The 27,517-nt window shown below is 37.8% G+C and overlaps 1 protein-coding gene across 1 annotated transcript in view; it reads left to right on the top strand.

Moving 5' to 3' along the window:
* Positions 1–27,517, top strand: part of gnal (guanine nucleotide binding protein (G protein), alpha activating activity polypeptide, olfactory type) — a 74,452-nt gene that overhangs the window by 44,516 nt on the left and 2,419 nt on the right. The window contains exons 6-10 of the mRNA XM_046833546.1: positions 19,317–19,371; positions 20,118–20,191; positions 21,360–21,418; positions 21,584–21,704; positions 24,549–24,679. Coding sequence (XP_046689502.1) covers positions 19,317–19,371; positions 20,118–20,191; positions 21,360–21,418; positions 21,584–21,704; positions 24,549–24,679 — 440 coding nt within the window. The remainder of the gene's footprint in view (positions 1–19,316; positions 19,372–20,117; positions 20,192–21,359; positions 21,419–21,583; positions 21,705–24,548; positions 24,680–27,517) is intronic.

Below are 27,517 nucleotides of genomic sequence, written 5' to 3'. Positions count from 1 at the left end.
GCTGCTTGCAGCTATATTTTAGATGGTTATTCTTTTGTTTCACAGAACTTCGGCTGGTGTATTGTCTGTATAGGTTTTGGAATTACTTCCGCATAAAAAACGTCATCTTGCTGGTAAAAAAACAAATATGGCTGGTAGAATATAGTGTTACAAAACAAATGAGACCATACAAATGAGAAAATAGGTGTCCAGATGATGATTATTCTGCACCATCTATCGCCTATCAACGATATATGTGAGGATTTTATTCCCCATGTGGGCGAGTCTTAGTTTTATTACTCTTTAGAAACTCATATCTATTTATTTATATGCAAACTGTATGAATAGAGTATGAATGGCCACCTGAGTTTAGCAGGTGGATCTCAAACAGGGGGAGGGAGAAAAGCATCAGACATACAGTGGGGCAAAAAAGTATTTAGTCAGCCACCAATTTTACAAGTTCTCCCACTTAAAAAGATGAGAGAGGCCTGTAATTTTCATCATAAGTACATTCAACTATGAGAGACAAAATGAGAAAAAGAATCCAGAAAATCACATTGTCTGATTTTTAAAATATTTATTTGCAAATTATGGTGGAAAATAAGTATTTGGTCAATAACAAAAGTTCATCTCAATACTTTGTTATATACCCTTTGTTGGCAATGACAGAGATTAAACATTTTCTGTAAGTCTCCACAAGGTTTTTACACACTGTTGCTGGTAGTTTGGCCCCATGTTTTGGGGCTGTCGCTGGGCAACACAGATTTTCAACTCCCTCCAAAGATTTTCTATGGGGTTGAGATCTGGAGACTGGCTAGGCCATTCCAGGACCTTGAAATGCTTATGAAGCCACTCCGCCGTTGCCTGGGCGGTGTGTTTGGGATCATTGTCATGCTGACAGACCCAGCCACATTTCATCTTCAATGCCCTTGCTGATGGATGCTTTTTTTTTTTTTTGGCTTTTATGCAACTTTAGTTTGTGTGCATTTATAGCAGTTAGTTTTTATGTCTCACATCCTGGAAAACACTGTGCTTTCTGTGGTCAGGTTGAGCAGGACCAGGCCCTTATCAGCCTGAAAAATTCACAGTCCTTCTTGCTGAAGTGAGCTGGATAAATAAACAGAGTTTTGTGTTGTCCTATTATTCAGAGATTGGAAAGAATACCTTGAAGGCTTCACAATCATTTTCGTCCCCACTGCGACACAAAAACGGCCTTTTTTTTTTTTATTTAACCACTTTCCGAGAGTCTTTAAACAGCTAAGTTTTTGTTGACTAAAAAAGCCTCTCTTAATGGAGAGAAGGCAAAATGGGGAGAGGACATTGCAGACCTAAGATTACTATAGATGTCTAAGCACTCGACTGTGAAATCACTGAGTCGTTACAGGGTGAACATACTCTCTGTTTCTGACAAAAAAATATTCATTACAATTTCAGGATTTTTTTTTCCCCTTCATACATATTGTACACTGATCAGCCATGAAATTACAACCACCTGCCAAATATTGGATACATTTTCCTTGAGCCACCAAAACATTTCTGACTCCACAACACCTCTGACATTCTTAAATTTAATTCTTTGTAATGTTCCTTAAACCATCCCTTTGCAATGGTGATAGTACATTATGCGTAAACGGTGCTACTGCCATTAAAGAGTGCCATTGCAAAGATGAAGCCTTTATTTGCCATATGTACTTTATAGCATAGTGAATTTGTTTTCTTTGCATTTCATGTGTGTTTATGGAGTTTTGAGGTCAGAGTGCTGAAGTAGTGATGATTAAGAGCCCAATTTGAACGCCATACCTACTGATAAAACCAGTGATTAAACAAAAGATCAGAGTTTCTGCAGGTTTCACCAAGTCAAATTTAAGTCTTTAAGACCATTAAAATCAATTAAGTATCACGAAAGCACACACAAAGTACATTTATTCAAATTCAACATAGTACTGAAGACATGTTAGATGCTAGAGGATTTCTTCTTGCTGGCCCTTGTCAAAGCATTTGACTTGTTATTAGCTAAGCCCTCTAAGCCCAGCCTTGCCCTCAGTCAATTTGTCTGCATCCCTACAGAGACTTTTAGCAACTGTTTCTATAGTGTCCCTCCTATTTATTTATTTGTTTGTTTGTTTGTTTATTTCCTTCAAGAAATCCTCTGTGGCAATTCTTTTTGGCCTCCTTAAAAGGTCTCAAGGTAAAACGGTGTCTGGCACATTGTGAATATAATGTGAGAACCTCCATACCTTTCTGTGTGTTCTTGTCAAAGAGTTCAAAACATTTAAAATTCACATTGGCCATTCCATTGAAATGTACACTAGTTTTCTCAGGTCAAGTGGTCCATACACTCCTGCAGGAAAAACAAATTCATAAACATTTAGATATATTATGTTATTTTTGGTGTTTAAAAGTAACCAAAAATAAGTAAACATGCATTATATGCTGCCACTTTTTGTTCTTCTATGAATATTGTTTATTTTCAATGTCCATACCCCATTAAACTATGTATACAGGTCTTGGCAGATAGATATTTTCCTTTTAGTCATGGATCTGCTCAAGGATTCATCCTTCATACTGTTATTGATGTTATACAAATAAAGTTTCATTAAATACAATTGAATTATTTCTTGCAAAATAGCTACCTAGCACAGTTATAGCTAAGGGAGGTAGACACCATACTTTTCAACAGGGAGTTTAATCAATGTGAAAAATGTATACCAATCCACTTAATGCAACAGAAAAGTAATCCTAATCACTCTTCTGCTAATGAAAAAAAATTTACACATGACTGTAAAATTGTGGATATGGACATCAACTGAAATGATACAAAAAAAAATCCGGCCAAGGTTTTGTTGTTATATTTTCCTTCCATTAATAATGAAGTACCGTAATTTCCGGACTATAAAGCACACCCATATATAAGCCGCATTTGACAAAGATTTTTATTTTAAACAATGTCAGTGTCTACATTGAAACTAATGAACTTTACACAGGCTTTAACGAAAGACAGTGTCTGTTACACGGTATAATGGGTGAAATATGTTGCGCTTCCTTTAGGAGCATAGCGGTATTTTGGGAATAGCCTGGTGCCGCATTTTTCCGCTATTACTGCATGTGTGGAGACCAAGGAATATGTCCTTATTATTTTCTGATGCTCATTTCGAAGTTTCTTTGACTAACCCGTAACGCTGGTGCCAAGAATAATAAAAAAGCACGAATCCTGTCTGTGCTTATATGATTTCTGTTGCAACAGGAAATAGTGAGCTCTCCCATGACCCAGACTCAACGCGTTACAACAGCTTGTATCTAAACAGTAGCCAACCAAGAAATTCATTGTTCACTGTCTTCCTCCATCCTTTCCCAACAATTTCTTTTGGGAGTTTATCTTTTGGCATCGTCGTGCGTTAAAAAAAATAAAAACGTTTTTTCTCCCGATACCGTGCAGCTCAGAACACAGGTGAGGTGCGTTTTTTTCATTTCCGTTCGGAAATTTAATTGGTCTAATGTTATGGGGTTCAGTTTTTTGTCTTGAAGTTTGTAAAACCGGGAAAACCCAGGAAAAATTCATAAATAAGCCGCTTCGTTGTTTAAGCCGCGGGGTTCAAAACGTGGGAAAAAAGTAACGGCTTATGGTCCGAAAAATACGGTAATATCTGTAGCACTCAGCAATTCACCTTTGTCTTTTGATTCAGAAATTTTGCCTCGGTGTGCTCTAGTAGTGTACCACGAATGAACTTCGTGAGAGTTTGCTTCTGGCCTTGTGTCTGTAAATATTTTTTTTTTTATTTTAGTTGCCATTGTTGCTTTTAGATACATAAGTTTATTTGTTTTAAAAAAAGTACAAAAGACCATTTTGTGGGAGTCTCGCGAATGCACTTATTCTCCTGCAACCCGCATACTCAAGTATTTTACCGCCCACACCTGCATTAACTTCTCAAATTTTGTCCCGCGCTGCACTCGTTTGTGTCGGGTCCCGTGGAAGTGTAGGTTTTGAATCCAGAGTATCTCTGATTGTTAGAAAGGATTCCTATTTAGTTGTAATTCCATGCTTCACCACTAGAGGCAGATATACAGTTTACCAAGCAATGACAAGCTATCTGTATCACAGTACACCGTCCTCCACCAAGAATATAAAAGACCAGAACACGGAGCTGCTGCGTGCATTCTGCATCACGCCACCTACTGAACAGCAGCTAGAAGAAGACAGCAAGAATCATCTCATATACAATCAATTCTATACCCAGTAAAGTAGTGTTCTGAATCCTGTATCGTGTTTTTACTGACACGCTGGGGCGAGTACAATCCACTGATCAGCGCATACCAGTTAGTGAGAATCCTTATATGGTCCTTCGAGCCGGATAGGAAAAACTTCTTAACACTGATATTAAAGTTGGCTCTGATCAAAAAGTGTCAGAGGTTGCTTTCTTCTTTTTTAAATCAACAATCACTTAACTTGCACTTCCCCATAACTGAAAAATAAAATTCATTTTACGTCTGTACAGTCCGAGTGAAATACGCGCCAATAACAGAAAGCTGATTGGCTGTTGCATGTTGGTCTAATTTGCAGTCGTAATACAGCAAATTATATTAGGACTAGATTAAAAATAACTACTGTATAACACCACGGAAACAAACATTCTAAAGTGCTGCAGGAGCATTGAGGTATGTTACATGGACACTGGAAAATTAAGACCTGTTTAAAATTATTTAATACATAGCACAGCAAATTAATGACTTTTTATGGCACAAGATCTTTTACTTTTTTAGACTTATTGAGACCCTGCAGAAACCCTGAAGATCCTGAGTGGTCTATACGGGGGTGTGTTTACTTGCCTGGCTTGTACTTGCTTGCTTTATTACTGCCTTGCCTTCTTCACATAGTAAAGCCTAATGCCATTTCTTCCCTAGGTAAACAATGCACACACATCCGGCCAGTCACATAATGTAAAACATTCTCACATGCCCATTGTAGGTGGTTCAAATGTAATTTTTATTTGCCATGTACATAACCATACACATTACAGCATGCAGAGTGGATGATGTCGTACCACTGTGTTCAGAAAGGCCTCTCTGAAGCAGAGGAGCTTGTAGTCCCAATGGAACTTGACCCTAGCCCTAAGGTCATCAGCTTGTTTTTCAAAGACTGTATGTTTGCAAGCAGGATGCTAGGCAGGGGAGCACACTGGGCACAGCATGGAAAAATCTTAGATACATTTCTTTTAGAATTAAGTTAATTTTTAGAGTTAAGTTATTAGTTTATCTTCAGTAACTACTTTGTCCTGGTCAGGGTCATAGTGAATCCAGAGTTTATACAAGAATTTAGTCTACACGTTCAAGGAGCATAAGTAAAACATTCAAAACACTAAATAGACAATAAAGCTGAGCTCAGGAACAATCCCAAAACAGTGAAGCTGTATGCTTTGTCTGTGTACACTGTGTACACTGTCTGTGTACTGCCTAAATAATTTTTTTAAGATTTAAAAATGCTGAATTAATAAAAAAAAATTGTAGGAACCTTCCAAGTTTGGTTTCCAGTTTAAACCTGCCTTTCAGTGAGAGATAACTTGGGTTCAACATTTTTCCTAAACAGCCACTGTGAAAATTTTAAGCAGAAAATTATTTGCAAAACCTGTGGATAACAGCCATAACTTAATTTACCAGCCCCATACTTCATCTCTTACATCCAAGAACAGCTAGGTATGTTTTTGCAAGCTACCGATTTGTAGCACATATAAATAAAAAGTTGGCAATCATTAGGAAAGTGAATGGTGGTTGACTTACACAGAGACCACTTAGAAATGAATAAGCATCTGTTTCAGGTTGAATTTAGGATAATTTCCTTGTATGCCTTTGTATTTCTCTGTCTCCCCATTCCTTCTATTGTAAGCCTATGTAAACTAACTATTTAACTGTTGCTAATTTTCATGCTTCTTTGTGAAGCTCTACCCAGTCTTTTAAATTAAACATTAATTGAACACCAGCCTTTCCAATTAGTGCACTAGTTACCAGTTTTTGGTACCGTTGCCTACCTGTAGCCTAAAATACAGCTGTCTGAAGGCTCACTAACACCACAGTTCCAAATTTTTACTCTCAATCTATTTCCAAATGTTATTCTCATTCTTTCTCTAAAAGTAGTATCATATTTAACCTATGAAAAATATAAGGCTAGATTCAAAACAAATTACAGTGGAACCCCGTTGTACGAGCATAATTCGTTCTTGAAAATTGCTGTGGGAGAGCGTATGAATACGGGAGCCAAATTTTATTTGTTTTTTTTCTGGCGCACGCACACGCACACACACACACACACACACACACACACGCTCTCCTCCTTAAATGCACCCTCCGATCACTTGAAAAGAGAGAACAATCATTAGGTCACATTAACTTCAGGTGAGGCAATCCTCTGCCTATCTGCTCCCGGACCCGCCCTCCATTCACAAACCGCCGCTCAGCCATGCCCCTGCTGCCACAGTTACGGTTTTTGCTGCACTGAACAATGAGAGCGACCGAGTGATACGTCATCAACTAAGTGACTGATGTGACCCTCCGCCGAAAATAGGGAACTGGCAGCGTGGGTTTGCTTGTGCCTTCGAAATTTGCTCGTGAAACAGGGTAAAATTTTGCGAGCGAGTTTGCTCGTACTATAGGTTGCTCGTACAACAGGGTTCCACTGTATAAGAACTTGACTCTAGTTGGACGATGTCAGCCGTTTTTCGTCCGCTACACAAAGGTACATGAGGTGTAAACACTGCTTGCATTATATGTTCACAGTTTTAGCTCTTCTGGTTTCCCTGTTTGGATGCAGAATACAGACTACTACCACCTGCCAGTATTGGAAAGTTATGTCTCTCACGCAAGCACAGAGCGTACACATGGTTTGGTGTGTCAGTTGCGCCTGCCAAATAATCAGCCTATTTTGCAGCACAATCACTCAGTCATAGATATAAGTAAGCTGTATGCGCATTTGTATATTGACAACTCAGAATGATGGTTTAGATGAGAAAATGAGGAATTTAAACTTAATTAAGCGCTTGCAATATATGTCTAAATACAAACCTGATTCCAAAAAAGTTGGAATAAAAAAATTGTCAATAAAAACACGATGAAATGATGTGGAAGTTTAAAATTTCAATATTTTATTCAGAATACAACATAGATGACATATTAAATGTTTAAACTGAGAAAATGTATAATTTTAAGGGAAGTAAGTTGATTTTTAATTTTTAATTTTATGGCATCAACAAAAAGTTGGGACAAGGCCATAATTACCACTGTGTGGCATCCCCTCTTCTTTTTATAACAGTCTCCAAATGTCTGGGGACTGAGGAGACAAGTTGCTTAAGTTTAGGAATAGGAATGTTGTCCTATTCTTGTCTAATACAGGCTTCTAGTTGCTCAACTGTCTTAGGCCTTCTTTGTCACATCTTCCTCTTTATGATGCGCCAAATGTTTTCTATGGATGAAAGATCTGGACTGCAGGCTGGCCATTTCAGTACCCGGATCCTTCTTTTACGCAGCCATGATGTTGTAATTGATGCAGTATGTGGTCTGGCATTGTCATGTTGGAAAATGCAAGGTCTTCCCTGAAAGAGACGACGTCTGGATGGGAGCATATGTTCTTCTAGAACTTGGATATATCTTTCAGCATTGATGGTGCCTTTCCAGATGGGTAAGCTGCCCATGTCACACGTACTCATGCAACCCCATACCATCAGAGATGCAGGCTTCTGAACTGAGCGCTGATAACAACTTGGGTTGTCCTTATCCTCTTTAGTTCAGATGATATGGCGTCCCAGTTTTCCAAAAAGAACTTCAAATTTTGATTCGTCTGACCTCAAAACAGTTTTCCACTTTGCCACAGTCCATTTTAAATGAGCTTCGGCACAGGGAAAACGCCTGTGCTTCTGGATCATGTTTAGATATGGCTTCCTTTTTGACCTATAGAGTTTTAGCCGGCAACGGCGAATGGCACTGTGGATTGTGTTCACCGACAATGTTTTCTGGAAGTATTCCTGAGCCCATGTTGTGATTTCCATTACAGTAGCATTCCTGTATGTGATGCAGTGCTGCCTAAGGGCCCGAAGATCGCGGGCATCCAGTATGGTTTTCCGACCTTGACCCTTACTCACAGAGATTGTTCCAGATTCTCTGAACGTTTGGATGATATTATGCACTGTAGATGATGATAACTTCAAACTCTGCAATTTTTCTCTAAAAAACTCCTTTCTGATATTGCTCCGCTATTTTTTGCCGCAGCATTGGGTAAATTGGTGATCCTTTGCCCATCTTGACTTCTGAGAGACACTGCCACTCTGAGAGGCTCTTTTTATACCCAATTATGTTGCCAATTTACCTAATAAGTTACAAATTGGTCCTCCAGCTGTTCCTTATATGTACATTTAACTTTTCCGGCCTCTTATTACTACCTGTCCCAACTTTTTTGGAATGTGTAGCTCTCTTGAAATCCAAAATGAGCCAATATTAGGCAGGACATTTCAAAATGTCTCACTTTCAACATTTGATATGTTATCTATATTCTATTGTAAATAAAATATTCACAATAGAATATCATAAAAGTTTATGATATTTGTAAATTATTGCATTTCTTTTTTATTCATAACTTGTACACGGTCCGAACTTTTTTGGAATCGGGTTTGTGTATGTGTGTGTGTGTGTGTGTGTATGTGTGTGTATATGTATGTATATATATATATATATATATATATATATATATATATATATATATATATATATATATATATATATATATATATATACACACACAGTGGAACCCGTTATATCGATGTCCTAGGGGGTCGCCAAAAAGCATCGAGGTAACCGATGATCGAGATAAATGAAAATCAAAATGGCGGCAGTATATTAACGTGCTTGAAATTTCTTTATGTACATGATGTGCGTTAATAAATGAGAATGTGCATGCACGTGTTTGTGGAGGGTTTTTTACACAACAGCATTGCAGCGATTTGTTTGATGAAGGCATGCTATAAAAATTTACATACGTTTGTTAACAACAAAAGGCATAAGTGCACCAACTAACAGCAGAGATTTACCAGTATACAATACAAACCACCGTCCATTCTCCATACAAACCTTTATTATATTCTCCAACATTATAAACACACAGATCGCTCAAAAAACATGTGGAAAAAATAAAAATAAACAGTAACTAAGTTTCTGAAAACTTATGACCACCAGGCTAAAGTAATCCGCACAAACACACAAAGCAAAGTGTCCGAAAAAAGAGAGTTTGTAAATTCAAAAATACCGCGACCGGCGGCACGGCGCGAAGCTGGAAAAAAACCCAGAAGATCCAAAACCGAACCCGAAACCAAAAACGAGGGACAGAAAAGTCTCAAACGTGAACGGCGGAAGGGGGCGTGGCAGGTGCTTTTTCGGCCGCTTTCTCTGAAGCTCCCGGCTTCAAGTCCTTACCGAGAGAGCCGTGCTCCTTACCCTGCTCGCGCGCGCGTCGCTCCTTACCGAGAGAGCCGTGCTCCTTACCCTGCTCGCGCCGATAAGGAGCACGGCTCTCGGTAAGGAGCGATGCGCGCTACCGGTAAGGAGTTGAAGCCGGGAACGCCGCGCTCCCGTTCATCGCATAACATTTAACAAAAAAATGCATATGTGCACTTACTAACAGCAGAGATTCACCAGTATACAATACAAACACCTGTAGCAGCTGTAAGGCTAGATTTTTCCGCCACTTTCGCGAGTTCTTCTGTGGCTGCACAGTGCCGATCGACATAACTGACGTTGGGAGGAATCTGAACGTGTTCTTTAATATTTATCAGTATGTTTTCTGCAAAATAATGATTTTATATATATGTATGTATATAAGTATATACAGTGGAACCCGGTTATCTCGCCCTCGGTTACCTCGACAACCCTATTAAGTCGACGTTTTTGAAGTGGAACCGCCAAATTCTCGCCTTTTTTTAAGCATTTTTTATCGGTTATATCGACTTTTTTTATGTCGCCGAACCCTAATATCTCGAGCACAAGGGGGGAAAAATTTGCCATTTAACGTCGGTGCAGCCGCAGAAGAACTCGCGGAAGTGGCGGAAAAGTTTTTGTCCTGTACCATGCTACCAGAACACCTTTTCCACAAAATAACTAAGGCATTTAAAAAAAAATAAAAATCATTATTTTGCAGAAAACATACTGATAAATATTAAAGAACACGTTCAGATTCCTCCCAGTTATTGGTGTTAATCTGTCAACCCTATTTAACTGGCAGCCTAACTTCCAGTTTTACTGACTCTGCAAGATGGTGGGCCGTTCTAGAGTGACTGAAAGCCTCCGGCAGCAGGTTGTCCAGATGAAGGCCAAAGAGATGACCCTATCAGCCATAGCAAGACAAGTTGGTTGTTCTAAATCTGTGATTTCAAGAATATTGAATCTTTACAACATCACAAACTCATTCAAGTCCGCCAAGAAGGCTGGTCGTCCACGGAAGACAAATACGAGAGACAACAGGATCTCAACCCAATAGAGAACCTCTGGAGAAGACTGGAAGAAGAGTGGGCCAAAATCACACCAGAGCAGTGTGGGAGACTAGTGCTGTCCTGTGGCCGCAGATGTGCTGAAGTCATTCAGAGCAGAGGCCTGTACACTTCTTACTAATTGCTGACTGTTGTAACCTTCAGAAAATTTTGTTGTAATCTTTTTCCATGCTACAGTCATTGTTCTCAAATTTTGATCAGTGTGTTTTCTGCAAAATAAAGTTTTTTTGGAAATGCCTTAGTTATTTTGTGGAAAAGGTGTTCTGGTAGCATGGTATAGATCAGACAAACTCCTTCAACTGTTGAGCAGTGAAGATGAAATTATTTCAGAATTGTTTAATTATTTATAAATTGTTTTATAATTTTGATCCTGTGTGTGTGTGTGTGTGTGTGTGTGTGTGTGTGTGTGTGTGTGTGTGTGTATATATATATATATATATATATATATATATATATATATATATATATATATATATATATAATGTATGTATGTATGTGTATAACTTATGATTAATCACAACTTAACAATATATTAATAATATATATATGAAAAAATGTACGTGTTAATGCTTTTACGCAAATACATTTATATATATATATATATATATATATATATATATATATATATATATATATATATATATACACAGTACATATATACACACACATTTACATACTGTGCATTTAGAAAGCATTTAGAACCACCTTAATTTTTTCCAATTAAAGTTTTAGCCTTATTTCACAATCATTCAAAACATTTTTCTCAATAATCAATACTCACTATCCCATAATTACTGTAAAAATAGAATTAATGAAACTTCTGGAGATTTGGTCAAAAGAAAAAAAAAACATTAAATATCACGTGTACATAAATATTCAGACCACTTACTTGATGCACCTTTGGAAGCTATTGCAACCTGAAGTTTTATTTGGGTATAATTCAGCAAGCTTTGCACATGAGGACTGGGGAATTTTCTATCATTCTTTTTTGCAAATCCTCTCAGGCTTGGTTAGGTTGGATGGGAACTGTCAGTGGACACCTACTTTCAGGTCTTTCCAGAGATGGGTTAAATTCAGGGTTCTGGCTGGGCCACTCTAGGATCTTTAAAGTGTTGTTTTTGCTGTGTGCTTAGGGTTGTTGTCATGTAGGAATGTGAACCTTTAGCCCAGGCCAAGGTCCTGAGCACTGTGGAACAGTTTTTTAATGAGGATCTCTCTGTACATTGCTCCATTCAGCTTTCCTTAAACCCTGTCCTTTTACTAAATCCATGCTGCAGAAAAGTTTGGTGCTGCCACCATCATGCATCACTGTTGGGATAGTATTGTGCAGGTCAAATCGAGGAGGGTTTGTCAATTTAACCATATACAGTGCAGTACACAGTAAAACAAAATAATGTTCCCCCAGCACTAGGGTGCTACATCAGCCGCTTGCAGCTAGCAGATTGTCAAGCATATGTCCCCATCTGCCTGCTAACTTTTTGATGAGAATTACCTGATAACTTCTCAAGAAAATGTTAAGAATTTAGTAAGGGACGCACAAAACCGACTCTAAAGAAGTAGCTCTGAGGAAAGCAGACTGTGGCATCAGTTGTGTTGGGGCAAGAAAAGTTGCACTAGAACGGTGCTCAGCTGAAGGTCGTTTCCCTGGTTGGATGCTGAATAGAGACTACTTCCACCTGCTGGTATGGGAAAGTTATGTTCTTTCACGTACGTACGTGAAAGAACATAACTTTCCCATACCAGCAGGTGGAAGTAGTCTCTATTCAGCATCCAACCAGGGAAACGACAAGAGCTAGAACTGTGAATATATAATTCAAGCAGCGATTAAACCTGGTGTGATCATTACTACTATTACAGATACGTGTAGCTTTTTTCAATCATGTCTGCTAAATTGCAAAGACATTTGGCAAGAATGACAAGTGTCTGTGCATTCCCTCTTTACTCAGTCATTGTTTGCTTTCATCAGTTACCTTTTTTTTTGTAAGCTGAATAGAAAATATTTTTCTTACTGACGAACTTCACCGCTTATGACATGTAGAATCGGCCGACAAACAGCTGATATTTTCAACTAGATCCAATGGTATGGAAAACAGAGAAAAAACCGAAAGTCGGCCAAGCACAAAAACCACCGGATAGTGCCCGATGACTGACGGTTGGCTTGGTATGGTTTTTTTCTAGCTTTATGTTTCGTTGGTTAAAAACAATGCTACATTAGGACAGAGAATGCGAGTTACTTTTTGACACTATATTGTTAACTGGCTAAAAGTCAGCTGTAGTTTAGGCTACAGGTAGGCATGGGTACCAAAACCTGGTAACAAGTGCACTTATTTCTTATGTTAGATTTTATGAGAGAAAACTTTCTTTCTGCTTCTTCAATTAGGGGTCACCACAGCGGATTCGTGATCCGCATGTTCGATTTGGCACATGTTTTTATGCTGGATGCCCTTCCTAACGCAACCCTCCCCATTTATCCGGGCTTGGGACCGGCACTAAGAGTGCACTGGCTTGTTCAACCCTAATGGCTGGGGTTGGTTCCCTGACCGGGGATCTTATGAGATGAATGGTGAAAAAAAGAAAATCTGCGACAAAAGAAATCTGCAATTCGGGGTGTTTTAAATAGTTGTCGGTGCACATTTTTAACCGCCTTGCAATGACTCTTGATATTCTTAAGTCAAAATTATTATATTTTATAGCCATAACAAATGCAATTTTTGCCACAGACTTGCTTAGCTAAAATAATTCAAGAAAATGAGTCTGATCGTTTGCTGAGTTCGAGTTCAAAGGCTGTAAATTTAATTGCATATAATTTCTGAAATGTTGTGCCAACAGCCTGACGTGTTTTACATCTGTGTCGACTTTACTTTAAAAGGCAAAAACGGAGTATGATAGTGCTCATAAAGAAAACATACAAGTTATTCTTCAGGTGCCAAATTTTAATTTTAATTTTTTGGGTGTTAGTTCATCTATCCCATTTGCCATCCCAATTATTTGGAGGGAACAAAATGACTGTAACCATGTAACTGATTACTTCTGTAAATGTTACTTCTGCATGACGAATGTCTATGGATTTTCTTCCAAGAAGTTTATTGAGTACCCAAACCATGCCCCTGCAATGTGTGATACCTGTGCCACACAACGAAAGTCTTCTTGTTCCAAAACTGTCAGAGGTTTTATCACAGGAGGATGAGAACAAAAGGCAGAAATGGACACGCCTATGCAAAAGGAAACATTTGCGGTTTCTGACAATTCAGATTTTGAGCCATTAACATCCAGCAATCCTCAAATTAATTTCTCAGGTAGGGCTCTTGTCAGAGATTTGGATTTATGGAAGAGCCAGACAGAGCTGCTTGAATCAAGCTTGCAGGGATGGAACCTGTTGTCACCTGGGAAAAAATTCTGTTTTTGCCATTAAAATTTGACCAGATTCTTATTACATAAATTGACAGTCTGAACATTTGCAGTGACATTGATGGATTGTTTTCTGCTCTTGTATGTGAACATGATCCAACAGAATGGCAACTGTTTATTTACTAATCATTGCTAAGTTTGAACGTCGTTTTGCTGCACAGTAGGGATACTAATTACACATTTACATTTACACTAATTATCCCCTATCATAACTTTCAGACATTCCGTTCATATGAAGACACACATGAAGACACATATGAAGACACAAGATTCATGAGAAATTGGTTCCTGGCAGAAGTGTGTTGCAAATGACCGACTGGTTGATCCGCAAAACATATTTCTTCCTCCTTTTCACACCAAACTTGGGCTAATTAAGAACTTGGTAAAAAACTACCAAAAAACTGCATAATGCTGGCCTGTGTGGAAGAATGCCAAGAAATAAGCTGTTACTCAAAAAATACCAACTGAAAGCATGTGAATGACCTAGCTACAATGTGGGAGAAAGTTTTGTTTGATCAGATGAGACAAAGAAGCTTTTTGGCCACAACTCAAAGTATATGTATATGTGGTATAAGTGGCACACCATCCCTACATTAAAGAATGGTGGTGTCAGCTTCATGCATGTGGGTATGTTTCTCATAAGCAGGAACTGGGCAACTGGTTTAAATTGAAAAAAGAAAGTATGAAGGAAATATTTAGGAAAATACTGGAAAAGAACCTAGGAAGAAACCTAAGAAGAAAACCTTTCAATGATCACAGTAACAAGGCCAAGGTCAAAGTCCTGAACTCAGTTCAGTTGAGAATTTGTGGCATTATTTTAAAATAAATCTAATTATTTACATTTAAAGTAATTTAGTCAGTTTTTACTGATGTAATATGTTCAATGTTATGACACAAATAGTAAATAAAATCTGTTAAAATCTTTCCATTTCATGTTTCTAAAATGTGATTTTCTTTTTTGTGAAGTTTTTTATTTAATTTTATAATTAGTATGTTTACCTTTTAACTGTGTTGAAACATACTACATAAGTTTTTGATGTTATAATAACAGTTAATACAAATAATTGGATTACATAAAAAGGATTTTAAAAGGAAAACATTTTAAATAAAAATAATTATTTTATATATCTCAAATAATTACAGTGGTGTGATTTCCTTTTTCTTTTTTTTTTTTGCATGTTTGTCACACTTGAATGTTTCCTTTTTATTGCCATTGCCAGAATAAAACAGACCGCACAGATTAGTCTCATCGCATACAGATGTGGTCTTACTGCTCATTTCATCCGGCTCCTCCCTCCACTCAAAAACCGCTGCCACACATACATTTTAATTATTTGTGCAGTTTTTGAATACCCAGCCCTTTTTTAAGACTCTGCCAGATTGCTTGGAAATTGATCACACACATGTTCTTTTCTTAATCTTAATTTTTATTTTTACTTATTGTTGGATATATGATTTTTATTTTGAAACAAGACTTTGCATTTTAATGAGGTCTGGTTTAAAATGAAGTGGACAGTTTTGTTTATTTTTTATTATTGGAATATTTTTTTTCTTTTTTCTAAACAGCCTTAAAATTGTGCAAAATTCAAAAAGAAATTAATTTATTTAATATGGATATTTAATTTTAATTGTTGTACAGGAGATCTAAAAATATTTTACCTAATGTAATTAAACATTTTTTTTTAATAATACTTAAATGTAAAAAGTGAACTTTAACACTCGTCTAGAAGGAAAAAGCCTCGGAAATGAATGTAGATAAATTGTACCACAAGTGGGCCACTTATAATGGAAAATAAAGTATTGAGTGTTAATTGGCTTTAGTTTCAAATATACAGCTTCAGGTCAAAATTGCTTCAAAAGTTAAAATTAAAATTAGGAAGGGGGGGTGAGATTATGCATTTACATTTACATTTGCGGCATTTGGCAGACGCCCTTATCCACAGCGACTTACAACTGAGCAGGGGAGGGTTTTTGTTTTAGGGCTTTTGCTCAAGGGCCCAGCAGTGGCAGCTTGGTGGTGGTGGGATTTGAACCTGTGATCTTCTGATCCAAAGCCCAATGCCTTAACCATGCACCATAACTTCTTTTGCAAAATGTGATTTAGCAATGGTAATGGTGCCACACAAATAACAAATGTTTCTTTTTATTGATACCAATATCCATAACTTTCCATTCATATATTTATTAATTTATTTATAAATATTTTTTTAATGTTATTACATGGGTTTTTTTTTTTAATGAAAAACTGACCAAATTGTAGGTCCCATTGCTGTTCAGCTTCCCAGATTAAGATACAACTTTAAAGTAATACAGTACACACCTGCATCGGACGTGTTTTTAGTTTTTTCCTCGTTTGCTCATGCAAGGTTCTGTCGAAAGTTAGATTCTGACTAGAGACCTGCAATCCTGTGAGAGTACTGCAAAATGGTCTTTAAAATATAAAACGAAGAATAAATTACTAAAAACAAACAACCTGGTGTGTATCTACTGCATAAAAGCAACAATGTAAACTAAAATAATAATAAAAAAAAAAATAAATAAATAAAAAGATTTACAGGCACAAAGTTAACTCTCTAGAGCACACAGAGTCAAAATGTCTAAAGCGAAAGACAGAATTTAATCCCTGAGTGCTACAGATATAACTTCATTATTAAAGGAAGGAACATATAACACAAAAAAAAAAAACCCTGGCGTGTTTAAAATTTTTCCTATATATATATATATATATATATATATATATATATATATATATATATATATATATATATATATTCTTTTTTTATCATTTCAGTAGATGTTCTATGCTCTGAAAAGTTCCTTGTTTATGTACATGCTCATCATTTACACAAATAGTCAAACTCAAATAAAACGAAACTTTAGTTTTTTGTTTCTTTTTCATTCATATTCAAAAGGGAAGCAAGTGAAACAAAAAAAAGCAGAATAGTGGGAAGCAGTAGTTAGTGCATTGACAATAAAACTACTTTACATTTTACCTGCAGGCTTAAATATTCTATGTGGAAGAACATAACAAAACTGTAAATTTTGTCCTGTGCAGGTCTTTACTTATGACCTTTGTTCTTTAAATCATTTTATTTTGTTTCAGTTGCCATTGTTACCTTTGTATATATTTAGTTGCCATTGTTACCTTTGTATTGAAGCCCATTTTGTGGGACTCCTGAAAATGATTTTATTCTCCCACAACCCGCACACTTGATTATTTTACCATTCACACCTGCATTCACCCATCAAATCTTGTCCCGTGCCTCACTCATTTGCTTTGGGTCTCGTGGTACAGTTGTGCAGGTCTCTATTACAAGCTCTACCATCAGATGTGTGTTCCCTCCACACCATTGGGATTAGGAAAGGCATATATATTTTCTTCTTGTTTAGCCAATGACATAAGTTGCACATGTAATACAACATTAGGGGCAAAACTCTTGTCCTGTCCCCCTATTGTGCATCTAAAACTGCCATATTAATTCACTTTTAAGAAGCAAATCTAACCTCGCCACAAATGTAGCAAAGGTTATCTGGGTTGTTTACACAGTTTCAAGGCATCTTGGTTTTTCTAATGGAAAATATCACGTGATTGTTCATTGAAAATTTTTGACAATTACACTTTATCTGGGTAAGATAAATGTACTCTGCAATAAAAGACCAATAAATTTCAAATAGGTAATAATCTTGTTTCAAATTGAAGATAAATTTATAAACTTTTATATGGTACCATTTTTATGTGTGTGTATCTGTCTTTCTGTGTGTCTGTCGATCTCAGAAATTAAAACAGATAGATTAATAAACAGATGTATAAAAAAAATTAAAAAATTAAAAATGTGAAAGGCTATAATTTTTGAGGGTGCATCTTTGCAAAATGCTTTTAGAAAGAGAAAAGTCTTTTCTTTCAAACCTTTCTCTGAAGGAGGAAAAATGGAGTGGCTAGTAGACTAGTACACAGCAAACAGCATATTTCTGAACAAAAACAAAATAAATGGTTGTTAACTACTCTCAATGGTTCTTCACCTACTGAAGAACCTAATTCGGCCCCTGAGCACCAGCTCCATAGACAAAAAACCCCAGCAGCATCTCTTTTTCCAGAGGCTGAAAAAACTTTTAACCACTGCTTTTGAAATTACACTTGCTCAGCCATAACTAACTGTTGTATTATAGTAAAAAAAATGCTGTGAATCAAAGTGATGCATACATACACACATATCTATCTATCTATCTATCTATCTATCTATCTATCTATATATATATATATATATATATATATATATATATATATATATATATACAGTGAGGAAAATAAGTACTTGAACACCCTGCTATTTTGCAAGTTCTCCCACTTAGAAATCATGGATGGGTCTGAAATTGTCGTCGTAGGTGCATGTCCACTGTAAGAGACATAATCTAAAAAAAAAAAATCCAGAAATCACAATATATGATTTTTAAACTATTTATTTGTATGATACCGCTGCAAATAAGTATTTGAACACCTGTCTATCAGCTAGAATTCTGACCCTCAAATACCTGTTAGTCTGCCTTTAAAATGTCCACCTCCACTACATTTATTATCCTAAATTAGATGCACCTGTTTGAGGTCGTTAGCTGCATAAAGACACCTGTCCACCCCATACAATCAGTAAGAATCCTACTACTAACATGGCCAAGACCAAAGAGCTGTCCAAAGACACGAGACAAAATTGTATACCTCCACAAGGCTGGAAAGGGCTATGGGGAAATTGCCAAGCAGCTTGGTGAAAAAAGGTCCACTGTTGGAGCAACCATTAGCAAATGGAAGAAGCTAAACATGACTGTCAATCTCCCTTGGACTGGGGCTCCATGCAAGATCTCACCTCACCTTACCTTACCATTAAATTCAGTAAGCACATGCAAATCTGTCTGCACAAGCTTTTTCCTGTTGTAACAGGAAGCAGCTTGTGCAGACAGATTTGCATGTGCTTGAATGAAATAGCACCTATGGTGTGTTCCTGAGTGTTTCATATAGGCCCTCTGTTGGCATATGGTGGTACAGTCCAAAATAAGGTCACAGGGGATACTAGTGTTGATGACTGGCATTTTAAGTCATGAAAAAAAGAGATGTTGTGTGGAGTCTAGTAAGAATATTATATACAATTTAAATGTAAATAGCTGAAATCTGTTGTGTGGTATCTGTAGTATATGTGAGAGACGCAGAAAGATGGCTAGAGAAGTGTGTGTGTGTGTGTGTGTGTGTGTGTGTGTGTGTGCGCACACGTCAATTTTTAATGATAGTGAACAGATATTTTTACAATGAAGAAATTAAGTAATAGAGCAGAATGTAGATAAGTTTTTAATAATTCTTAATATGAGATTTAAAAACAGCTTTGTATTTTACCGTTTTTTTGTTTTGTTTTTGTTTTTTTACTAAAGCTTCCTGGACCGAATAGATTCAGTTCGGCAGAATGACTACACACCAACAGACCAGGTGGGGGTGCTTTAAAGTGTTTGCTTTTTTATGTATGCATGTATGCATGTGTGCTTAAAGAATGGCTTGAAAACAGTTACTGTATAAACAAGTTGGAGTAATCAACCTGATGGGTATACTGCCACTAATATATTTAGGAAGCCATATTTATGCCTGCTCCACCATGAGGTTTGTGTTAACCCCAAGCCTTTGTCTGTTATTTTTTATATTAGATTTCTATTTTAGGAGTTCTGTAATTTGAACATTTGATTGTCATCATTATATGTGTAACATTAATTTAAAAACACTAGAAACCATCACAAACAGTCTGTTTTTCAATAAAAATACCATTACACAACGTCAGTGGTTATCATCAAAAACAGTACCAAATGGTTTCCATTATGTTGTGTGTTTTTAGATCATTAAATTATCATGAGACCAGTGAGACATGTGAGACTCATGGCCCAAACAAACAAACCGTCTAATAGGCATCTTACACCTAAGTAGTAAATGAAAAAAAATTATGTTCAAATGTGTTCTCATTTTATTTTATTTTTTATCTTAATGCTAATTAAGTCTTATATATCTTTTGATCTTAATGCCAAATGTCTTCAGTTTATTTGCAAAAACAAAAGACTTTTTGCCTTTCTGTTGCATATCTTTTAGTTTCATGTTGTTCTGTACACTAATTTCCAGAAATAATTTGCAGTTGTTCTGTGTTGTATATTTTCTTACTGTATTGTATTTCATTTTCCCACTTTGTGTAGGATTTGCTTAGGTGCCGAGTTTTGACTTCAGGGATTTTTGAAACACGATTTCAAGTAGACAAAGTAAATTTCCAGTAAGTCATTGTAGTCTTTACTAATTATGTTTTTGGTATATATGTGTTTGTGTTTAACTTAATTTTATTTAAAAAATCGATATCAAATGTCTTACAAATTTTTAAATGTCTTACACATTTGAAAAATGCTTTTTCACTGTTCTTTAATTAAACTACCGTAATTTCCGGACTATTAAGGGCACCCAAATATAAGCCTGAATTTTACAAAGATTTTTATTTTGAACATAAATAAGCCGCACCTGTCTATAAGCCGTTAAGCAAGTTAAGCTGTCTACACTGAAACTAATGAACTTTACACAGGCTTTAACGAAAGACAGTGTCTGTTACACAGTGTAACGGGTGAAATATGTTGTGGCTCCTTAAAGAGCAGAGCAGCCTTTTGGGAATAGCCTGCCGCCGCCTTTTTTCCGGTATTACTGCAAGACTGAGGAATATGTCCTTATTATTTTCTGATGCTCATTTATAAGTTTCTTTGACAAACCCGTAATGCTGTTGCTAAGAAAAATAAAAAAGCACGAGGTTTGGAAACCCGTCTGTGCTTAAATGATTTCTGTTGCAACTGGAGTTAGCAAACTGTCTCTTGACCCAGACTCAACGTGTTACAACGGCTTGTATCTAAACAGTAGCCTACCAAGAAAGTCATTGTTCACTGTCTTCCTCCTTCCTTTCACAACTATTTCTCTCGGAAGTTTATCTTTTGGCATCGTCGTGCGTTTAAAAATCACCATCGGTGAAGCTTTTCTCCCGATGCCGTGCAGCTCAGAACTCAGGTGAAGTGCGTTTTTTCATGCCCGGTTGTTTTCAGCGTGACGAATGATTTGCATTTCCTGTAGACAGTCCGAGTGAGCGGTAGGTCAAACATCAGAGTTTCATTGGTTCACCTGAAACCTGTTCAGAAATTTCATTGGTCTAATGTTATGGGGCTCAGTGTTTTTTCGGCTTGAAGTTTGTGAAACCGGGAAAAACCCAGAAAAATTCATAAATTAGCCCCTTCATTGTTTAAGCCGCGGGGTTCAAAGCATGGGAAAATACGGTACTTATTCTGATTTAATGTGCACTCTGTTCACTAATGCAATTGCAAACTATTTCATAGTTAAGACATTTCATTGTTTATTGTTCTTAATTCATCTGTTTTGCCCCTAACAATATTTATTTATTTATCTCTCAGCATGTTTGATGTAGGTGGTCAGAGAGACGAAAGAAGAAAGTGGATCCAGTGCTTTAATGGTGATTTTTAGCATTTGTAGACAATTGGGTCTTAAGCTGTAAATAATATTTTACCAGTCAAAACAATCCTGACCGACAGTGTGATATTGAGTAACATTACTAAAGTATAAAAAGAGCCCATATGACTAAAAGTGTTTATTTTTTCTATATGCTTCTATATGCTAGATGTCACGGCTATCATATTTGTGGCAGCCAGCAGCAGTTACAACATGGTGATCAGAGAAGACAACAGTACTAACCGTCTGCGCGAGTCCCTAGATCTGTTCCGCAGTATCTGGAATAACAGGTTTTACATGTCCCTTTGTTCTATATTATTATTTTTTAATCCTCTTGATTTATGACTACAATTTTTTTGTAATAAATTTAATTTAACAAAATGATCTTTAATTTAATTAATTTTACCCTATGTTAGGTTTTTTTTTTAAACTTAACACAGTAATGTGCTATATTTGATACATTTGTAATTTTGAATAACTAGTGGAATGTTGTTAAACAGCCCTCTGCCCCTTTTTACTCACTCTACTTGCACACATCCAAAGCCAAAAGTTTGAGAAAAAGCTCCCTTTTGAGATTTAGTCAACATTTTGCCTTTGCAGTCAATGTTCTGGATAGGCTTTCCACTAGATTTTGAAGTGTGGTTGTGTGGATAGCGTTCTTTAAATTAAGCTTTTGCAAACTATATCATATCTTCAATGCTCTAACTGAGGGAAGGAGGTTGTTCCCAAAATCTCGCAATACGTGGCCCCTGTCATCCTCTCAGTCGCCCTGTCCCATGTGCAGAAAAACACCCCCAAACATGATGCTACCACCCCTATGCTTCACAGTAGGGATGGTGTTCTTGGGATGGTACTCATCATTCTTCTTCCTCCAAACACGTTTAGTGGAATTATGACCCAAAAGTTCTATTTTGGTCTCATCTGACCACATGACTTTCTCCCATGACTCCTCTGGATCATCCAAATGGTCATTGGCAAACTTAAGACGTGCCTGGACATGTGCTGGTTTAAGCAGGGGAACCTTCCTTGCCATGCATGATTTCACACCATGACATCTTAGTGTATTACCAACAGTAACCTTGGAAACGGTGGTCCCAGCTCTTTTCAGGTCATTGACCAGCTCCTCCCGTGTAGTTCTGGGCTGATTTCTCACCTTCCACGAGGTGAAATCTTGCATGGAGCCCCAGTCCGAGGGAGATTGACAGTCATGTTTAGCTTCTTCCATTTTCTAATGATTGCTCCAACAGTGGACCTTTTTTCACCAAGCTACTTGGCAATTTCCCCGTAGCCCTTTCCAGCCTTGTGGAGGTGTACAATTTTGTCTCGTGTCTTTGGACAGCTCTTTGGTCTTGGCCATGTTAGTACAGTGGAACCCACTCTCGACTCTCGACCTCGGTTAACTCGACAACCCTATTAAGTCAACGTTTTTGAAGTGGAACCGCCAAATTCTCGCTTTGTCTAAGCATTTTTTTATCGGTTATGTCGACTTTTTTATGTCGCCGAACCCTAATATCTCGGGCACAAGGGGGGGAATATTTGCCATTTAAAGCCAGTTATCTCGATCGGCACTGTGCAGAAGAACTCGCGAAAGTGGCGGAAAAATCAAACCTTACAGATGCTACAGGTGTTGTATTGTATACTGGTGAATCTCTGCTGTTAGTTAGTGCACATATGCTGTTTGTTGTTAAATGTTATGCAATGAACGGGAGGCAAAAGCCGCGCTTGGTAGGAGCGCTGCGCGGAACGTGGGATGAGCAGCAAAAGCATAGAATTAACAACGGCAGGATCGGGGGGAATCCGCGATGCGCTTTGGGAAGAAAAGAGCAGCCGTTGAGAGAGTGCCGGTGGGATACGCATGCGCGATAACAACGACCACCGTGAACCAACATTTCCAACAATAACAGAGGGTGAGAGTGTGGAAGTTTAAATAGGAGCTGGTGATGAGTGCTAAACGAGCACCATATGTGCGTGATTGAAGCCGGGAGCTTCAGAGAAAGCGGCCGAGAAAGCACCTGCCACGCCGAAGGGGGCGTGGCAGGTGAATTCCTGACAGTTAAAAAACATGTACTGTATGTAAATTTTTATAGCATGCCTTTATCAAACAAATCGCGGCAACGCTGTTGTGTAAAAAAACCTCCAAAAACACGTGCATGCATATTCTCATTTATTAACGCACATCATGTACATGAAGAAATTTCAAGCACGTTAATATATTGCCGCCATATTGATTTTCGTTTATCTCGATCATCGGTTATCTCGATGCTTTTTGGCAACCCCCTAGGACATCGACATAACCGGGTTCCACTGTAGTTGGATTCTTACTGATTGTATGGGGTGGACAGGTGTCTTTATGCAGCTAACAACCTTAAACAGGTGCATCTAATTTAGGATATTAAATGTAGTGGAGGTGGACATTTTAAAGGCAGATTAACAGGTCTTTGAGGGTCAGAATTCTAGCTGATAGACAGGTGTTCAAATACTTATTTGCAGCTGTATCATACAAATAAATAGTTTAAAAATCATATATTGTGATTTCTGGATTTTTTTTTTTTTTTTTTAGATTATGTCTCTCACAGTGGACATGCACCTACGATGACAATTTCAGACCCCTCCATGATTTCTAAGTGGGAGAACTTGCAAAATAGCAGGGTGTTCAAATACTTATTTTCCTCACTGTATATATAGCCCACAACCTTCTATCATTATAAATAGGGAACAAACATTATTCCCATTACAGGGCCAAACCTAAAAAACAAACAAAATAATACATGCAATATAAATATTAAAACATTGGTTGTTTGGAAGCGTAAAAAAAGCCTCAACTCTTTTCTTCAATTGGCCAGACACTACTGGAAATTCAAATGGGACCAGGGTCTTTAGTCAGAGTCAGATTAAGCCAAAATAGAGCTTTTAGGCAGTAAACACCAGAGGTGGCTTTGGCACACTCAGAGAGCTAGACATTCAGAAAAGTACCTTATGTCCAAGATTTAGTGTGGCAGACTTTCAAACTTTTAAATTCTTTTAATTCGACTAAGTATACTTCATGCCAGTAGTTCATGCTGTTTTAAAAGTTGTAAATCAAAAGGTTGTGGGTGGCAAGTACTTAACTGCGTGTCTCTCTGTGATTCCTGCAGGTTTTTACGGACCATCTCAGTGATCCTATTCCTGAACAAACAAGACATGCTGGCAGAGAAGATCCTGGCTGGAAAATCCAAACTTGAAGATTACTTTCCTGAGTACACTCGATATACTGTCCCACCTGATGGTAGCACAGTTTCAGTTCTGCTTTTTGTGAAATTTCGGAATGTCTCTTTAAAACTTTGTGCCATCCATTTAAACCACTAAATAATAAATTACACAGAGTATTATATTTAGCAATAAAAAGTATATCTTCTCAGGGGACAATACTATACAAATGAAACTTGGATATATTTTCAAGTATCCAATGTGCATCCAATGTGTTATTTTTTAGAGGATAGTAAATCTATACTCTATACAAGCTGCACACTGACTATTCGAAAATATATCCAAGTTTCATTTCTATGGTATTGTCCCTTGATAAGATTAAATGGTTGCTGCATTGTGAGGGGTGTACTCATTTTTGTGATATACTGCATGTCCAAAACACAATGCTGGGAGCACAATAAATTTCAATTTCCGGTGGTTTCCTCCATCTAGGGCATGTTCAAATTTAATTCAATTACATTTTCAACAATCACATTGTCAGGAAAAAAACACATAACATAATTTTACAAAATTGAATAGATTACATATACAATTTTATTTCATGAATCTGTCTCAGTAACTGTACCTAAGAACTAAGGGCATGAGGGAGTCATAAGCCATTGGAGCAAAACTGTTTGTATTAAAAGCAGTCCAGAGCGACCTTGTTGTACCAAAGTGTTTAAGTAAAAAACAAAAAACATGCAGAGGGTCTCCAGGCTGAAATACCTTGATGAGAAATCAGAGGAAAAAGACTGGTCTGGAGCTCACAATTTGGTACCTAAGATAAGATAAGATAAGATAAACCTTTATTCGTCCCACAGTGGGGAAATTTCTATGTTACAGCAGCAAGACAAAGAAATAAAAATAGATGCAAATATATATAAAAAAAGAAGAATATACAAAAAAATAAAAAACAGAAATAAAAATAAATAATAATAACAATAATAATAATAATAATAACAAAGAAATAAAAATAAATGCAAATATCTAAAAATAATATACATATACTACAATACCAGTATATATACAGTACAATGTAATAATACAAATAGGAAAAAAAAACAAAAGTACGCTTTTTAAGTCATGTTTTGAGGTAGTATTGCACGTAAATTGCTGGTAATATTGCACATAATATTGTACCTGATTTGTTTAATAATATTTCACACAGATAAAGTTATTGCACATCTTAAAAAGTAATAGCAGTGTTGTATGTTGGTGACTGGTTTTACTGGGAACAGCTTTGGTTGTATAGTCTAATAGCAGCAGGGAGAAAAGACCTTCTGTATCGCTCCTTCAGACACTTGGGATGTATTAGTCTGTTACTAAAAGAGCTGCTCAGCGATGTAACGGTTTCATACAGGGGGTGGGAGGCGTTCTCCAGCAATGATGATAGTTTTGTTACCATCCTCCTTTCTCCCACCTCCTGTACAGTGTCCAGGGGAATCCCCAGGACAGAGCTGGCCTTCCTGATCAGCTTGTCTAGTCTCTTCCTGTCTGCAGTAGATATGCTGCTGCCCCAGCAGACCACTCCATAGAATATGGCTGAGGCCACCACAGAGTCAAAAAAGGTCTTCAGTAGCTCTCCCTGTACTCCAAAAGACCTTAGTCTCCTCAGCAGAAAGAGTCTGCTCTGCCCTTTCTTGTAGATTGCCTCAGTGTTGTCTGTCCAGTCCAGTTTGTTGTTTAGGTGAACACCCAGGTATTTGTAAGAGTCCACTCACAATGTCCTTTCCTGAATGTTCACTGGTGATAGAATTTGTTTGTTCCTACGGAAATCCACCACCAGTTCTTTCGCTTTTCCCGCATTTATCTGGAGGCAGCTCCGTTGGCACCAGTCCACAAAGTTCTTTATAAGTCCTCTGTACTCTCTGTCATCATCATTCGTGATCAGACCGACGATGGCAGAGTCATCAGAGAACTTCTGTAAGTGACAGGTTTCTGAGCTGAACATGAAGTCTGCAGTGTAGATGGTGAAGAGAAACGGGCAGAACCGTTCCCTGCGGGGCTCCAGTATTGCAGACAATCATGTCAGACTCACAGTCACGAGTCCTCACATACTGTGGTCGGTCTGTGAGATAGTCCAGTGTCCAGGCAGACAGATGATGGTCTACTCCCATGTACACCATCTTATCCCTCAGGAGCGCAGGTTGGATGGTGTTGAAAGCACTAGAGAAGTCAAAAAACATGACTCTCACAGTGCTCCCAGCCTTTTCCAGGTGTGAAATAGCCCGATTTAGGAGGAAGATGACTGCGTCTTCCACTCCAATGCCAGGTTGGTAGGCAAACTGAAGTGGATCCATTGATGGGCTCACCAGAGGTCGGAGATGAGTGAGCACTAGCCTCTCCAATGTTTTCATCAGATGCGAGGTCAGCGCTACTGGTCGATAGTCTCCGAAGTCTTTTGGGCGGCGTCTTTGGTACAGGCACCACGCAGGATGTTTTCCATATCTGTGGCACCTTTCCCAGCTTCAGGCTCAGGTCAAACATGTACAGCAGTATGCCGCACAGCTGGTCAGCACAGGTCTTAAGTAGCCTGGAGCTGATGCCGTCTGGGCCTGCAGCCTTCCTCGCTTTGATCTTCCTGAGCTCCATTCTCACCTGGGCTTCTGTAAGGGGCAGTGTGTATTGGCTGGAGTGTTGACTGGAGGAATCGGCAGGGGTGGGAAGTTAGGTGTGTTGTGTATTGTCTGTGAGCTGATAGCAGTGCAGAGAGGTGGGGCTGGAGCTGCTTGCTGTGGAAGCAGAGAGGGGATTGCAGCAGGGGGACTGGATGGGGGCAGGGAGGGTAGCTGATCAAATCTGTTAAAGAATAGATTGAGATCATTCACCCACTTCTGGTCACCCACAGCCTGAGAGCTTGGCTCCTTGTGACCAGTGA

Source organism: Silurus meridionalis, chromosome 21, assembly GCF_014805685.1.
Source record: "Silurus meridionalis isolate SWU-2019-XX chromosome 21, ASM1480568v1, whole genome shotgun sequence".
NCBI lineage: Eukaryota > Metazoa > Chordata > Actinopteri > Siluriformes > Siluridae > Silurus > Silurus meridionalis.
This window is presented reverse-complemented; position numbering and strand designations above follow the sequence as displayed.